A 17,002-nucleotide genomic window follows, 5' to 3' on the forward strand; every position below is an offset into this window, starting at 1 on the left:
CATTCATCAAAGCACTGCAGCAGGGCTGTGCTATGTGTAAGAAGCAGCTATAAGTGATATGCCAATACTATGAATGAACAATCCAATCCAGCTTGTTTAATCATAACCATAAAAGATCACACATAGCTGCCGATCTGTGTAGAGTATTTGCAGCTGCTTTGACTTCATACAGGACATCAGCAGATATTTTACACAGAGCCGCAGCTCTGAGTGTTCTGACTATACCTTCCCCACAGGAACTCCCATAATTTGGGCTTTAAATGAGGAAAGGAGCTACAGCAAGTATATAGAGGTGCACAGGGGTCAACCATCAGAATGGGAAATATTTTGTTAAAATAAAAAAAAAATTGTTCCTTCTTTAAAGTGATTGTAAAGTCTTGTTTTTTTTTCCCCCCCCTATAAAAATAAGAAACATGTCCTTTTTACCTGCTCTGTGCAATGGATTTGCACAGAGCAGCCTGAGCACCCGAGCTGAGTCACAGCTCCCTGTGTTCATTCACACACAGAGACCGGGTCCCGCCCCCTCTCTCCCATGATTGGCTAATTGACTTTAACCCCACCACTAGTCAAATTTTGGGGCTCCTATGGTTCCATGGATACTGGGCTCCTTCAGTCTGGCAGAAGCTACATACAGCGTGGCCAGTTTAAATACAAGCTGGCACACACTGGGGGTTATTTATGAAAGGCAAATCCACTTTGTACTAGTGCACTTGGAAGTGCAGTCGCTGTAGATCCGAGGAGGACATGCAAGGAAAATAAAAAAACAGCATTTTAGCTTACACACGATTGGACGATAAAATCAGCAGTGCTTCCCCCTCATTTCAGATCTTCCCCTCAGATCTACAGCAACTGCACTTCCAAGTGCACTGCAAGGATTTGCCTTTTGTAAATAACCCCCACTGTTTGCAGCAGACTGAGGGGATGAGATTACAGTGCCCCTCACTGTCAGACACTGAGCTCAATGGACAGCTTGGAGCCTTGGACCAATGGTAAAGTACCATTGGCCCCAGCTGTCCAATAAATTTGCTGCAGTGGAGGCTGTCCAAGATTTACCCATAATCCCGTGTTTTTCTCACACAGTTAAGAGGGAGAATCTTCTGCTGCTAAAAAGGTACTGTTTTATTCAAGCTAAATCATATATTATTATGGTATATGTTAGAACATAATCCTTTATTATTTACCTATTTACTGTGAAATTACTGGTTGGAAGTTAGAACTTCAAACTTCAGTAATTTGTCCGTTAATCCACCTGCTTGAGTACAGATTTTGAAAATATAGTACATTACCTCAAAAACAATATATGATAATTATTTGTATATTACTTATGGTAATTAACCCCTTGCTACCCAGGCCAATTCTGACACTTCTATCCTACATGTAAAAAATCATAATTTTTGTGTTGGAGAATTAATCAGAACCCCCAATCATTATATATATTGATTTAGCAGACAACCTAGGAAACAAAATGGTGGTTGTTGCAACTTTTTATGTTACAGCAGCAATTTTTTTAACGCTTTAAAAAAAAACAAAAAAAAAAAACGTTTCTGAATCAAAAAAAAAAGAAAACACAATTTTTTTGGTATACTATGAAAGGTGATGTTACACCAAGTAAATATATACCTAACATGTCACGCTTTAAAATTGCACACACTCATGGCATGGCGCCAAACATCAGTACTTAAAAATCTCCATAGGAGACGCTTACATTTTTTTTCCGGGTCACATGTTTGGAGTTAGAGGTCTAGTGCTAGAATTATTGCTCTTGTTCTAAGATTTGCAGCGTATGTAACCTGTGTGTATCTGGCTCTGATACTAGCCAGTGCCTCCCCAGCCACTGACCTCACCACATGTCCCTGTCGTGGACATCGCTGGACAGAGAGGGACCTCAGGTAAGTGTGAGGGGGGCTGCTGCACACAGAAGGCTTTTTTTCTTAATGCATAAAATGCTTTATGATGAAAAATCGTCTGCCTTTACAACCACTTTAAGGAATGAAATAAACAGAACCCACAAGCAGCAGTAGGGAACAAGGTCTTGATTACTTTAAATCATTTATTAGTGAAGTCAACATTGATTAGTCTGACAAGTGCAATCTGAAATCAAACTGATTGCTGCAAATTATTTCCCTTGTTTAAGGCTATTAAATAAAAGCGGTTTGTAAAATCTAATGAAGTACAGTGACCCAATAATGTACTCCACTCATTGTGCCAGTATTTCAGGTGGATACCAGTGGTTTGGACCACAAGCAGCATCTGATGACAATTCTCTGCAGTGTTATGTGCCTCATAGGCCCTTAAAGCGGTAGAAAACCGCAGGTTTAAAAGAAGGAAAAAAACCTGTGTGTGTTACATGTTCACAGTTTACATAAACTGTCTCAGCCCCCCTCCCTAGTGCACCTCCCAAGTAACACTTCGCTCCATTAGAATGTACGATACTGGGTTGTTCTGTTTTCTTCTAATAGAAGCTAAAATCTCAACTGCTTAAAGAGGAAGTAAACTGCTGGATTTCTTTCTTTTTTTTTTCCTGACCTGCAAAGTAAAGGCATATTGTGCTGGTATGCATTGCATAATGGCATATTATGTGAAACATAAGTGACCCTAGCAGACTGGTGTTACTTGGGAGGTGCACTAGGGAGGGGGGCTTGGACAGTTTATGTAAAATGTGAGTATGTAGTTTTAGGCCTCATGTACACTGCTGCTGGTAAACAGACATTTAGGAGCAGTTGGGCATTTTTTTCAACTGCTCCTGAGCTCTCCTCTGTTATCTTATCAGTACACAGGGTTGTTTATAGTCGTTTCTAAACAGTTGAGTTTAGAGGCTTTTTCTGGAACCCCAAAAAATGTGTTCAAAAGCTGTGTGTAGAGGCATTTCAAGCGCCAAATGCAGCTTTTCGTTTACAGACGTTTTTTAATTTTAACCAAAACTTTAAAAAAAAATGCAAACGCTTCTAGACGCGAACGCAGGTAAACGTGGCTAAACTGACGTTTTTAGATGTCAAGTTAAATCATTCAGGAGAGTTTGAACAATGTCCCGTCTACATGAAGCCTAACACACGTGAGAAGGGGCCTTTAATGTTTATAGGGCCTTCATGGGAAATTATGTTATGTATTTGCATGAGCCATTAGATGTGGTCCTTTCCTTCAGAAACACTTGATATTACCTTTAGTTTCCTGGTCCTAACCTGGCTTAGAAGAATGTTCCCTTTCTGAGAAGACTATTCCTGCAGATGATGGGGAAAAAAATTGGGCGAAGAATTGTAAAGGGAAAAGCCACCTCTTTGCCTCTGCTGCACTCACGGTTTGTGAATTGCTCATGCCTATAAAGTCTTGTACATACAAGCTTTATATTGATTAGATCGGTGTGTACAATATGTTTTCACAAACCATTAGTAAAGTTTTTAGGGGAAGCTACAAGCTGCTAGCATGCTTTCAACAAGTTTCAAGTAGTGCTGAAGCTAACTGAAAGCCTTCTATCAGCTTTCTTAATACGACAGATGGCACTCCTCTAATACTTAGGTCTACATTCCCAAACTTGTGTAAAGGTTGCATTAAAGACAACTGTACCTGTACAAGTTGTTCTTTGAAGTGGTTGTGAACCCTTACATATACCCAGTGAAGTAACTGGCCTCAGGTGATACAGTACTATTGATTTTAGATGGGGCTAACCATAAGCATTTGAGATTTTGGCTTCCATTAGAAGAAAACAGAACAGTCCGGTATGATTTGGTTGCAGTGTTTCTCTTTATTTTAGTGTTTCTGAAATACAGGACCACATCTAATGGCTCATGCAAATACCTAACATTAGCCTTTTCGGAAAAGACTATTAGTTCTTTTCCTGTTCCTTGCTGAGACGATAGGCACTTTCTCTACCGTCTGCCAATTTATAATCCGTGTCAAATTTTGCTTTGCACAAATCTGCAATAAAGAAAATATGGAAGGGAAAGAAGAAAGCCTGCCATAAAAATGATTGACTGATGCTAAATATATGAATGGTAATAGTTGATAATAATCCCTCTTTCCATTTTTGAAAGTACGATCCTTCGTGTGGAACAGAGAAGATGCAATTTATTGAGCAACTGAAGCAGGCTAGACTGCAAGGAGTCAGGGTAGAGTTATATCAATAAAACATGAGATGTACACCTGGAAAAAGAAAATGCAAAACCTAAAGTTGTAAATAAAAATCCAAATGCAATAATAAAAGTTCAGAACCTGTATTCATTGTCCAATTGGGATTTTTGTTCCTGAAAGTGAGATTTGAAATACTCCCATTTTGACTGCTACGACAGGAGGACAAGGGTCTAATTCCTAAGGGCATGAAATCTTCCATGTGTTAGCCACTGTAGCCAAAAAGACCCTATAAACACTAAAGGCTCCCTTCTCACGTGTGTTAAACCACATTTTAACATAAACTGTCCCAGCCCCCCTCCCTAGTGCACCTCCCAAGTAACCGGTCTGCTAGGATCACTCATGCTACATTTGACATTACCTTAATTTCCTGGTCCTAACCTGGCTTAGAAGATTGTAATATGATTGTGTGTCCCCTTTCTGAGAGGACTGCTGATGATGGTGAAAAATGGTGGCCAATAATTGTAAAGGGAAAAGCCACCTCTATGCCTCTGCTGCCTATCTATAGGTGCATGCTTAATGACCCTTGCCTAAATGTACATATACATAACTACGCTCACGGTTTGTGAAATGCTTATGCCTATAAAGTCTTGTGGATCACAGAGCGTAGATAGCACGCTGTTACAGCTTACATTAAAATTATCTCTGCTCTGCTCGACACAGCCCTGCCTCATCCTGACTTAAACCTGTGATAGACAAAATACTGGTCAAATGCTACGGTGCCTTCTGTTTATCACAGGCACGGGGTCAGGAGGAGGTGGGGCTGTAACAGTGTGCTATGCCGCTCTGTGATCCCGCGGCTCTCCTCTTCCTCCAGTCATGCATTCCGCTGCCCAGACGAGGCTGCAATGGTGGGCACAGTGTGTCTGCAATGGTGGGCACAGTGTGTTTGCAATGGTGTGCACAGTGTGTCTGCAATGGTGGGCACAGTATGGCTCAAATGGAGTCAACATGCAAGTGTAGAGATATTGGCCAATCAGTTTCCAGCTGACACTTTTCTATTTTTGGTTAGAAAAAAATAAATAAAAAATTCTATAGGAGGCTGTTTTTTTGTTTGTAAAAAGATAATATTTTATATTGTCATAATACTTTTTGCATGTCGGCATTGGCGTTGAAGATTTTACAAGTCATAGATGTAATCTGCTGTATTAAAATTGCTTATTGATCTTATTTAGGCAGTAGACTGGTTAAATGAATTACTAGATGCCTTGTTAAAGACGCACGTGAGACTGGGAGACGACAGTCAAGAAACAAAAATTTTAATAGAAAAGCACCGAAAATTTGTGGATGTAGCTCAGGTAACTGCCGTTTAGACTTTATACTAGAATTGAATTGTTTTTTGACAACTTACCCCCTAATTTGGTCATTCTGTTGTGTGCTTACATAAAGATAAGTTTAAATAGTACATTTAAACTGTTTAAACTAAAATTGCTATAGTTTAGTTCTTCATTTCGGGAGTGGAAGCCTAAAACCTCTTCATCAGAGGCCTCAGTCACCTGACCACCACTGCTCCTGTCCACACACACACATACAGGGTCCATGACACACTTTGTCATAGGTCAAGTGCAGAAGCCATATGTCACACATGAACTAATTTGTGGGTCCCTAGGAAGGGTCCTGAGCCACAGTCAAGGGCCAGTAACAGTAGCCCAGTTGCCCAGGAAGGATGAGTCTTGATCCCTACAGACAACCTCTCCATCAGAAACCTCAGTTACCCGACCACTGCCACTCCTGCCTCAAGTTGGCTCCCTCACTCCAACTTCCATTTTGTACCATAGTCTCTGCTGCAGTTTAACATTGCTCACCTACATTACACACTAAAACACAGAACCAAGTGGAAGAAGTGGTTTGAAGAATTTTTCAATCCAAATCTTAGAAAGGTTTACAGAAAAAGTGCTATAATCTGGTTACTACAAGAACTCATAGGTAAATGCTGATGTGCGCTAATTATGTAAATTTTCCAGTAGTGAGACACCCCAGTTCAGAGTACTCTACTCAGAGGCAGTTCAAATAATGGAGGAATATCCCTGTAATGGATATGGGTTTGGCACCTTGAAAGCCTTTTCTATATTATTTTCTATCCCTATAATGGAGATGCCCCCAAAGGGAAAGACATAGTCCCAAGTCCATTTACATGGTTCTTTCAGATGCCTTGGCACCAATGGGCAGAAAGGACAACACTAACAAGGAAAAAAGGAGGCAACACAGCGCCAGGAACAATGTAAACGTGACCTCTTTTTACAAAATTATACATTTTTCACAGAAGAATTCTTTCTGCTTGGCCTGCATGTGGCTGGTTCCTTCTTATAACACTTTATTGACAATGAAGGGTTAAAAACACTTTCAATCTTGAAGTGAAAAACAGGAATATCAATGAACCCATAACAAAAATAAATAAAACGGGACTTTAAATATCCCTCCAATGGACAGATGTACATAACAAAATATTAGGGCTGTTACTGATTAAAATTTTCGTGTTCGATTAATCGTTTAATTTTTCAGATCACCACCATATATAGTCCCCACTGTAATATCCACAGACTTCTCCCCCACTGTAATATCCACAGACTTCTCCCCCACTGTAATATCCACAGACCTCTCCCCCACTGTAATATCCACAGACCTCTCCCCCACTGTAATATCCACAGACCTCTCCCCCACTGTAATATCCACAGACCTCTCCCCCACTGTAATATGCTCCACATCTCCCCCACTGTATAGGAAGATTAGTGCTTGCTTAGTCCTACCAGAGAAGCTGGCCGAACACGAGCAGTTTAGGCCGGGTGATGATGTCAGCGCGTGGCTCTAGACTCACCTAGGCCGCCGCCCGGTGGCCTAAGATGGCCACCACCACTTTCCTATGGCCGAGGCAGCAGCGAAGCTCCGTGGATCACGTGGTGTGCCAACCCGCATATGGTGACCCGTTCGGTTTGCGGATCATTTACGGTCCGTTGCACCACTAGTACCGATCAAAAGAATTTTGATTGATCAAAAAAAATTACGGTTAATCAAGGAATTTATCTTTAATTTCCACAGCCCTACAAAATATATTTAAAAATATACATATCTTTATTACATTCAATTAAAACCTCATATTAAAAACCTACAATTTGTACACGGACTTCAGTTCTACCACTTGTCTTCCATTTAGCGAAGTAGAGGATTTATGGTATAGTTGTCCTCTGAATTTTTTTTTTTTTTTTTCAGATATTTTGATTAGGTTTAAGACAAACCAACAAACAGAAAAACATAAAAAAAAACACCAGACAACCTGGTCATAAACGTTAGGCAATACACTCAAACATAGAAAAATAAACTGACATCGGTGCAAAATATAAAGTGGCACAGTGGTAAAAGAATCAGGTATAATACCTGGATATAGCAAAAGCGGAGGTCCAGACATTAGGGATCCGTGAGGCACGGCCCATCAATGGTCAAGCAAGAGTAGTACAATCAGTGCTGGGAGAGGGTTAGCGGACTAGCCAACCATCTACCCCAAATTTTGTGGAAGGTTTTGTTCCGTTTCCGGAGTTCAAAAGTAAGTTTATACAGTGGGATAGCGTCATTAATAAGTTTTAACCAGAGGGATTTCAGAGAGGTCTGTGTGCCCTTCCAGGACAGTAAAATAGCTTTTTTAACATAGAAGAAGAGTATACGGAGCAGTTTCTTGGCATGTGATGATAGGTCTAATTCGCCATTGTCCTCTGAAATTGATGTGTGGGTCTGCACTTTTGGGGAAAAAAATCTGCTTCATCAGGACCAAACTCATGTAAAAGTACAACTGGACACTAACATAACATTAGAAATGAAAACATAAATAAATTACATATAATATAGTATGCATCATTTGTAACAATACAGCCATCTCCTGAAGGGAGAGAGAGAGATGAGCAAAAATGGGAATTGGGGAAACGGGATGGGGAAGAAAAAACAAAACTTTGCTTTTCTTCCCATTTCTGTTTCCCCAATTCCCTTTTATTATTTTCCTCTTCTCCATCTCCCTTCAGAATATAGCTTTAATGTTACACATGCTTACTATATTATCTGTAATTTCATTTTATAGTCTTATCTTAGTGTCAAGTTGTAATTTTACTTGAGATTTGAGGCCCTGATGAAGTGGATTTTTCTGTGAAATGCGTCGACCCACACATCAATCTCAGAAGACGATCATACCATACATCCTCTACTTCCCGAAATGGAAGACCAGTGGTAGAATTGAAGTCCACATACAAATTTGTATGTTTTTATAATGAGGTTTTCATTTAATGGAACAAAGATTTGTATATTTTTTTATATATTTTGTTGTGTACATCTGTCCATTAGAGGGATATTTAAAGTCCCAATTCATTTATTTTTGTACTAGTACATTTTAGTTAAGTGGCCTTTTGTCACGTAGGGATGCATACCCTCGTCTAGTTCTACTTTACGCCACATTATCAAAACATTGCCATCCTCCCAAACCCAAGCGTGCGTGTATGTGATATCTAATGGCCAAGGACCAATGTGTGCTCTAAAATGTATTCTGTTGTAAAAACATTTCTCCAATACAAAATTATGAAAAGAAGAGAGCAGGAAAAAATTAATATTTATAACCATAAAATTCCAGCTGCCACTTTTGCAGTACAAAAGATGATAAAAGCACAGGTGCTTAGTCTCTATGGGCAATCCGCATTTCCTCTGCTACAATTTTTTTTTTTTTTTTCCATAACAATTTTTATTTTACCAGCCCGCTAAGTCATAACTTAAGATGACCATGCTAAATATTTCCTGTTAATTCTAGCTGGAAAGTAAAGTTTCTGTGTCTGACCTCCTAAATGTAGCAATGAGAACAAATAATTCTGTTTCTTCACATCTATAATTTTCTCTTTCTTTTGGTCCTCTATACAGAGTACATATGATTACGGGCGACAGTTACTGCAAGCCACAGTTGTATTGTGTCAGTCTCTGAGATGTTCATCAAGGTCATCGGGGGACACACTTCCGAAGCTCAACAGAGTATGGAAGCAGTTTACGATAACCTCAGAAGAGAGGGTTCACCGGCTGGAAATGGCACTTGCGTTTCACTCTAATGCCGAAAAGGTTAGAGCTATTTGCATATGACCCAAGCCAAGTAGCTTCAGTCATTTAAAGGTCACGTGCACTTCTGTAGAGCATTCTTGCTTGCCTGTACAATAGAGTTCTTTCATTTTCAAGAGCACAGCATTGAAGTATTTGGAGTGGATTGAATTATTTCTTTAGAATAGTTTTAAGTGCATGTGCTTTGTTGTTTGGGCTTTTAGATAGATATGGACATGCTGTAATCATTGTTATTACACAAAATGTCATCACTTTTCTGTAACATCTATTAGGAAATATTCTCTCTACAGAGTGGCTTCAACTCGTATTGGTGAAAACTTTTTCATTTAAAGGGAACCTGTCCGTATAGCTATTGCTGGCTGGTTCTTGAGAGTGTAAGTTGTCGCCGTCATCCTGGCTTCACCTGGAGCAAGCATGCAGCCAGTAGTGTCAAGATAACCAATATGCATATTCTTGTTCCATGACTCAACTTGTGAGACAAGGATAAGTATTGGAGTTTGATGCTTGCACCCCTTGTAGATCCATATACAGCAGAGCTCATACTCCTGGCCAATTGGGTACGCTACTGCGAGCAAATGTGCTGATCGGAACAAAAACCCGGATGAGCAGAGGAATGACCGCTTTTGTTTCCTGTCATTTGTTGATTGTCCAGCCAGCTAGCACATTATGCTATTGCCTTGCAGGTTTTCCTTTTTAGGTGGGGGTTTTTTCAGCAGTTTACTACTGCTTTAATAGGTGAAGACAATTATCAGGTAGAAAAATATAAGTCTGCATTTTGAAAGGAATCCGTCAAAAGTTTTGAGAAGTCTTTTATGGTAGTAGACATTGCCTAACTGTGACAGAGCATTACGAATACGATCAGTTAAGACAAACCTATTCACTGAGCCGCTTCTTCAGAATTAGCATTTGACACAAGCTGGCTAATGACTGCTTCCATCAAAGTGAACAGATGCTCTGCCTTATAATGAATTCACTTTACATCATCATAATGTAACTTGGAAAATGTTACAACCAAACTGATTGACTTAGCCAACCTTTTTTTCTTTTTCCCCTCCTTCAGATCTTACAAGAAAGTCCAGACCTTCCCGAATCTGTGCTGGATTTTGAACAATTTGATGAAGTTGAAGCTGTTGGGAAATCGTTGCTGGATAGGCTAACAGTGCCTGTAATTTATCCTGATGGGTATGTTATTATTCTGTGTAGATCTTTTGTCAAGCTTTGCTTTCAATGAGAGTATGGAATTGGCAATAAAGATAATATCAAGTGAGACTCTAAAAGAGCTGTTAGCCCATTGCAGTCATTTTTGGCCTGAGGTTTCTGCGTCAACGCATTAAAAGTCAATCCCACTTCATTCCTTATGGACCTGATATTGTAAAGTGGGTGCATGGCAGTGGAGTCACTGCAGAGCCAAGCATAAGGAAATTCCACAACACCAAAGTATGAGTTTCAGATAGAAAATTTGTTTTGTATCTGTCTGGGAAAAGTGTGTTACCTCTGATAAAAGAGGCAGGGCTGCTGATAGGGGGTATCATTAATTCTCCTGTACGGGGCCCGGGCACAGGTGGGGCAGCAGGGGGAATCGGATTTGAGCAGGGCAGGGGGGATGATCAGTGCTGCATGGGTGCAATTACAGGAACAATGCTCGTGTCTCTCCCTGCAGCAGCTGAAAGCCATTTTCTCCCCCTCTGCCACCAGCCTGCTTTCAGCTGCTGAAGGGAGAGACACATAGGGTATAATTTCTGTAATTTCATCCCCACCACACAGATCATCCTGCTTGTTCTGCCCACATCTGATTCTCCCTGCTGTGTGCCCCCCTCCAGTGCTACCAGCTTCACTCTCCCACTGGCTGCTGCAGGCACAAGGGGTGGGGGGGGGGATGTTCAGGATATGGAGAGCTGGGGAAGGGGCCAGTAAATATGTAATGTAACTTCCCCTCCCTTTTCTGAATGAAAACAGTGAGTGATCAGTACTGTGGTGTGTTTTTTTTTTTTTCTAATCAATTTTTTATTTTATTTAGAGTTCAATATATCCAATATTATACATTATTGTATTCCGTATTTCAATAGTATATAATATAAAGAGAATGGGAGTTACAAGAGAAAGCCAGATACAAAAACTGTCTTATGGGATATTTAATACCTATAAAACCACAAGTAGTTGTACTAGGGACCTTTTGATTCTAATACACCTCATACTCTCCCATTCCATGTCACCTCCCCATCAAACCATCTCAAATGTACATTGTACCCAGCCCGCCCATGTCTTCTCGAATTCCCCTTGTTGGCCCTTTACTACTTGAATCCACCTTTTGGCTTCCATTATCCAATTAACCTCCTTTTTCCAGTCCATCAAGGTTGGACAGGAGATCTGGTTCCAGAATCTAGGGATTAATAATTTGGCTGCATTCAATAAATGCGGTGTAATACTCTTCCTATAGGCTTTAATGGAGTCGGACTTTCCATGGAATAGGAAGCATAGAGGTGTAAATTCCATAGGTCTAGGGGTCACCTTCTCGATCCATGGTGCAATTGCTACCCAGAATACTTCAATCCTGGTGCATTCCCACCACAAATGGAGAAATGTACCCTTCTGCTCACAGCCTCTCCAACACGGGTGTCCCCCGCTGGATACATCTGAGTTAGTCTTACTGGTGTCCTATACCATCTTGTCATAAATTTATAAGCCGTTTCCTGAACATGCAAACTTATGGAGGTGAAATAAGTTGATTTAATATTTTTAACTGTCAGTACCTTATTATTTTGGGTGCTGAGGATCCGTCTATACATCTAAGACCATAGATGTCTAGCGTCCCTCAAATCTGTACACTGGCCCTCAAACTCCATAACTGAATTTAATGAGTAAGGGTTTCATTTTGTTAAAAAAAAAACTGTCATTTGGTAATATCTCCATCTTGCTGTGGGTATATTCCCTAAAGTTGCAGCCAGCGCCGACTGGGTTGCTAGGATCAGTACTGTGTTCATTCATAACAAGCATAATGAACTGTGTTGACACAAAGAACTTTATTTATCAAAGCAATACAATTTTATGATTTTAGTGTATTTTTTGTGAAAATATTGGTTTGATATTTTCAGGGGGGCCCTATTAGGCCGGCTGGATGGGGCCTCACAATTTCTAACTGCAGCCCTGTAAAGTAAATCCTCCATGGACGCAAAATATAGTTGTTTTATACAAGCAAACACATTTTTATTCGCATTCATCTGTTGGTGTCCTGGCACATCTGTACTCCGATTTCAGAATCAAATTTAAATAAAACCATTTCTGATGACTTATCCCCTATTGTTTTAACGGGTCCTAGTACTTAGAAATACTGTCATTAGAATAAAAAAAAAGTGCAATCAGATGTACCAAAAAAATGTATAATACTCTAGTCCCAGTTGGAGCCAAGTAACAGTTCATGGACACTTATCATGTGTATTTTCATAAGGAAGATATTTAATTATGTTAGAAATGTTATTATGACATTAAAAGCACTCAAATCCTGATGTGGACATGATTCAAAACATGCATTGAGATATATATATATATATATATATATATATATATATATATATATGTGTGTGTGTCCACTGCACAGAGCAGCCCCGATTCTCCTCTTGTCATGTCCCCTGATGGTACTCTTGGCCCCTTCCTCCTGCCAAGTGCCCCCACAGCAAACACTTACTATGGGGACACCCAAGCATGCTCATTCCCAAGCCACTGCTCTGCATCTTCATTCACACACAGAGCCGCAACTCTGCCCTGCCCCCCTTCCTTATTGGCTCACTGGCTGTGATTGACAACAGCGGGAGCCAAAGAGGGAGAGTCCCTGGAGAGCCAAGGCTCTTGTGCACATTGCTGAGTCGCGATGGGGCTCAGATAAGTATTTGGGGGGGCTGCTGCTATAATAAGTTCCAATTGGGGCATGCGCTGTCCGTGGAATATCTCAGTGTGCATTGCTCCAAAGTACACCGCAAGGACGTATTGGTTTCGACGTGAACGTAAATGACGTCCATCCCCATTCACGGACGACTTACGCAAACGACGTAAAATATTCAAAATTCGACGCGGAAACGACGTCCATATAGCAGGGGTAACTTTACGCCGGGAAAATCCTAACGTAAACGGCGTAACTGTACTGCGTCGGTCGGGCATACGTTCGTGAATTCGCGTATTCAGCTGATTTACATATTTCTAGGCGTAAATCAGCGTACACGCCCCTAGCGGCCAGCGTAAATATGCAGTTACGATCCGACGGCGTAAGAGACTTACGCCGGTCGGATCTAATAGAAATCTATGTGTAACTGATTCTAAGAATCAGGCGCATAGATACGACGGCAGAACTCAGAGATACGACGGCGTATCTGGAGATACGCCGTCGTATCTCCTTTGAGAATCTGGCCCAGTGTCTTTAATGGCAATAACGTATTTAAATGGCATGTTTATAAGATGGTGTCAGAGTAAAACAAATGAATATCTAATAACTGTGCCAGGTCGAAGTTTCTAAAGCTATTGTGTATTTTGAGAAGGATGATATTTAAATAAATGCCCATATACAAGGCCTCTGTGATAGACTGGCTTCTTTTGGAGACTACTTCAGTGTTCTAATTTGTCACCGAAATTAATTTCGTGGGTTGTCCTGACTCGGTTTAAAATTTGAATTTTCAATCGACTTTTCTCAAAGGAAGAAAATTCAAACCCTTCAATGCTATCTAAAACCAAGAAAACCTGTTTTGTATTCATTCTATGTGAAATGTCATACTGCTGTGAATAAAATTCTATTTGGTGAACATAAAATCAAGTTTAGAGTTGCATGCTTTGAGATCTAAAAAAATAATGCATTTTGTTTCTTGCAGAAGTGAACAGTATTTTGGAAGCCCAAGTGACATGGCCTCCACAGCAGAACACATCAGGGAGAGAATCAAGATGGTCTGTCTGAAAAAACAGCAACTGCTAGAGCCTGATGTGTCCATAAGAGAGAGTTAAGAGAGACCGGACTGTGATTTTTTCCCCATAAGCTACAGCATGTGGTCATACATTGAAATGCATTTCACAACCATCTCATGAAGCAGCATCTTCTCATCCCGAAACATTGCTCTGCGTATTGTAACACATCTATAAAGCCTTACTTATATACTGTGCTGTGAAATCATCAAGTGTATTACACAGTGTAGTGCTGCACTCGACACTACCTTTAGGCCCTTTAAAAGGGCCCCGAAACGCGTGGCTGGATAATAATAATCTAAAGCCCTCTGGAAGCAGATGGGTTAAAAAAGCTTTACCTTATTTGGTAGTTCTGTTACTAGGTAAGCAGCTGGCAAATGCTTTTCAATGGTGCTACCTAAAATGAAGGATTCTCCATGATCATTAGAAGGCGGTGGAGACGTATATGAAAAGTGCTGTCCCTGAGTCGATAACGTAGTCTTTGTAGGACGTGGGTTGTTCTTAGGATGTAGCGTACTTCTTCTTGTCTTAATATCTAAAGACATTTCATTTTTTATTGTGCCATTATACAACTTGTCCATGAAATCTTTGATATATCATGTTCATGAATCAAATGTTTTCTTACTTGTATGGGACAATGTATTTAAGCTGTTTGTGCTGAATAAACCATCTTTTTAAGGTTGGACGTTTTGCTTACTTTATTGGCATGTATTTTTTTTCACTTTCAGACATTTTTTTATATTATATTTTATATATATAATTGGAAGATTAAAGCTCTATTATCAGTGTCTGGATTAAATAGGAACTGTGTGTGCTGCTAACATCCACAAATCGGATTCTTGTTGAAACAGGTTGTAGTGACACCTATTAATAGCTGTAGTTAAAATGTTACAGATCGTTTAGTTAGACTTGAGAGAGAAAAGACTTGCAAAAGTCCTTCATGTAGGCTGCTCACATGCACCCAGTTGTGTGGCTCAAAGGGACCTTATACTCATAGTGGAAAGCAAAATAAGGTACAGCAAAATCTGAGCATTTAACGCCTTTCGAGGGACTGCATACTTGTAGGGGTGGACACATGCTCATTATTCAAAGATTTTTTTTTTACTGTTTATAATTGTAGTATGTTAATCATTTGTCCATTCTTACCTGTAAGGATTTTTCCCTGTAGATTGGAGTAGAGAGCTATACCCATATTCAGATTACTTAGCAGCATCTTCTAACTCTCACGAGTAATCTACTGTCAGTGGTAGTGGTTTTTGTGTGGGTATAACATCTGCCATATCCTGATATAAAACCTTTGTCAAACAGGTATGGATGAAATTTACAGACAATTGTTCCCCTCATCTCCCAGGACAGCTTACTTAATATGAATGCTGTCCTGGAAGATTCATGGAAATACCAATACCGCCAAGTTTAACAGAGGTTTTGCCACCTCTTCCAGGACAGCATACTTGAGAGATGATTGGCTCCGCCCTCTATAGGAAACACAAATCATAAAATGAATAAAAGGCCCCTTCCTTGTATCTCAGCCTGCAGAACTTTCCTGTTGAAGGACTGGTCCTGGCTAGAGAGCATTTGAACATGGTAGTTCTTGATAAACATTTGGAATGAGGACCAGACTGAAGCCTTCGAAATTTGTTCCCATGAAACTCCTGCTCTTTCTGGCCAGTGACCTTCTAGAGTGGGCTCTAACCTAAGTAGGGGGGTACCTGACCTTTAAAATTTATAAGCCCAGAGAATCTTCTCTCCGATACATCTGATGATGGAACTCTTAGATACGTTCGAACCTGGAAGATGAGGGAAAACCTCCGTTAGACTTATCAATAACCGTATTTCCACTTATCTTCCAGGACAGTGTCCATATTAAGTAATCTGTCCTGGAAGATTCATGGAAATACCGTTAGCAGCAAGTCTAACGGAGGTTTTTGTATGTCGGGTAACATTCCACAAATTAGGAGAAAAATAGTTCTTGCAATTCCTTATTTATCCAATGAGCCAGAATCTCAGATGTCAGATGTATCTGGGCAGGTCCTCCCTGATAAAATGGTACATAACTAGTTCTCTTGAGTGTATGAGACTGATTTACTATAACTGGAGATTGCAAAATCTGGTGCAGTTTTGTCAAAGCTTTTTTAAACAAGCTGAAGTTAGAAGCCGATTGGCTACCATGTACAACTGCACCAGATTTTTCACTCACTATTAAATAATGAAAAATCAACAATCAACCTCTTTGAAATGCATATTGTAAAATATTAATTGTTGCATATTACCCTAAGCAATTGATAATGACTACATTACAGAGACGGCACTGCAATCCCTTGAATTCTCCATGATCGTTACAAGAAAATTACATAACCCTTTGCTTGTTGCGATGATGATATGAACTGGGAACCCAAAAGGCTGTGTGAGATGATCCATGGCAGCCATGTTGCTCAATATTCTTAAGACAGCCATGACATTTTGTAACTCTAGGGGACACATAACCGCAGTAATTCTTTTTACTTTTTCCCCAGGAAGGCATCATGTACAATTTACAAACTTTGAGCTGCATTCAAAACACCCTTATCAGTACGTTGATAGGACTAGCAGAATCTTTCATAACTCATAAACCGATAATGTTAAAACCAGAGCAGGGGCATGTTTACCTGTATCGGTTAATTGGCACCATTTAAAGCCCAACCACCACTATATTAGAAGGTACTGGAGGCAAACTGGACACATCACTTCTAGGTGAAATAGCCATCCTATACCCATCATATTTGTATTAATTCAAAAGGTAATTTCACGCTGGACAATAATATATGTTACCAGAAAGCAACTTGTAAGTATTTGAAGATATTCCTGTATAAAATTGTATTTAGAT

General features: G+C 40.0%; 1 protein-coding gene across 1 annotated transcript in view; it reads left to right on the plus strand.

The window, feature by feature from the left end:
- SESTD1 (SEC14 and spectrin domain containing 1) overlaps nucleotides 1-14,824 on the plus strand; it is a 183,620-nt gene extending 168,796 nt beyond the window's left edge. Inside the window, exons 15-18 of the mRNA XM_040357653.1 lie at nucleotides 5,298-5,420; nucleotides 9,010-9,201; nucleotides 10,259-10,380; nucleotides 14,052-14,824. Coding sequence (XP_040213587.1) covers nucleotides 5,298-5,420; nucleotides 9,010-9,201; nucleotides 10,259-10,380; nucleotides 14,052-14,181 — 567 coding nt within the window. The 3' untranslated portion in view covers nucleotides 14,182-14,824. The remainder of the gene's footprint in view (nucleotides 1-5,297; nucleotides 5,421-9,009; nucleotides 9,202-10,258; nucleotides 10,381-14,051) is intronic.
- Nucleotides 14,825-17,002: the final 2,178 nt, after the last annotated feature.

Source organism: Rana temporaria, chromosome 6 (genome assembly GCF_905171775.1).
Source record: "Rana temporaria chromosome 6, aRanTem1.1, whole genome shotgun sequence".
In the NCBI taxonomy this organism is placed as follows: domain Eukaryota; kingdom Metazoa; phylum Chordata; class Amphibia; order Anura; family Ranidae; genus Rana; species Rana temporaria.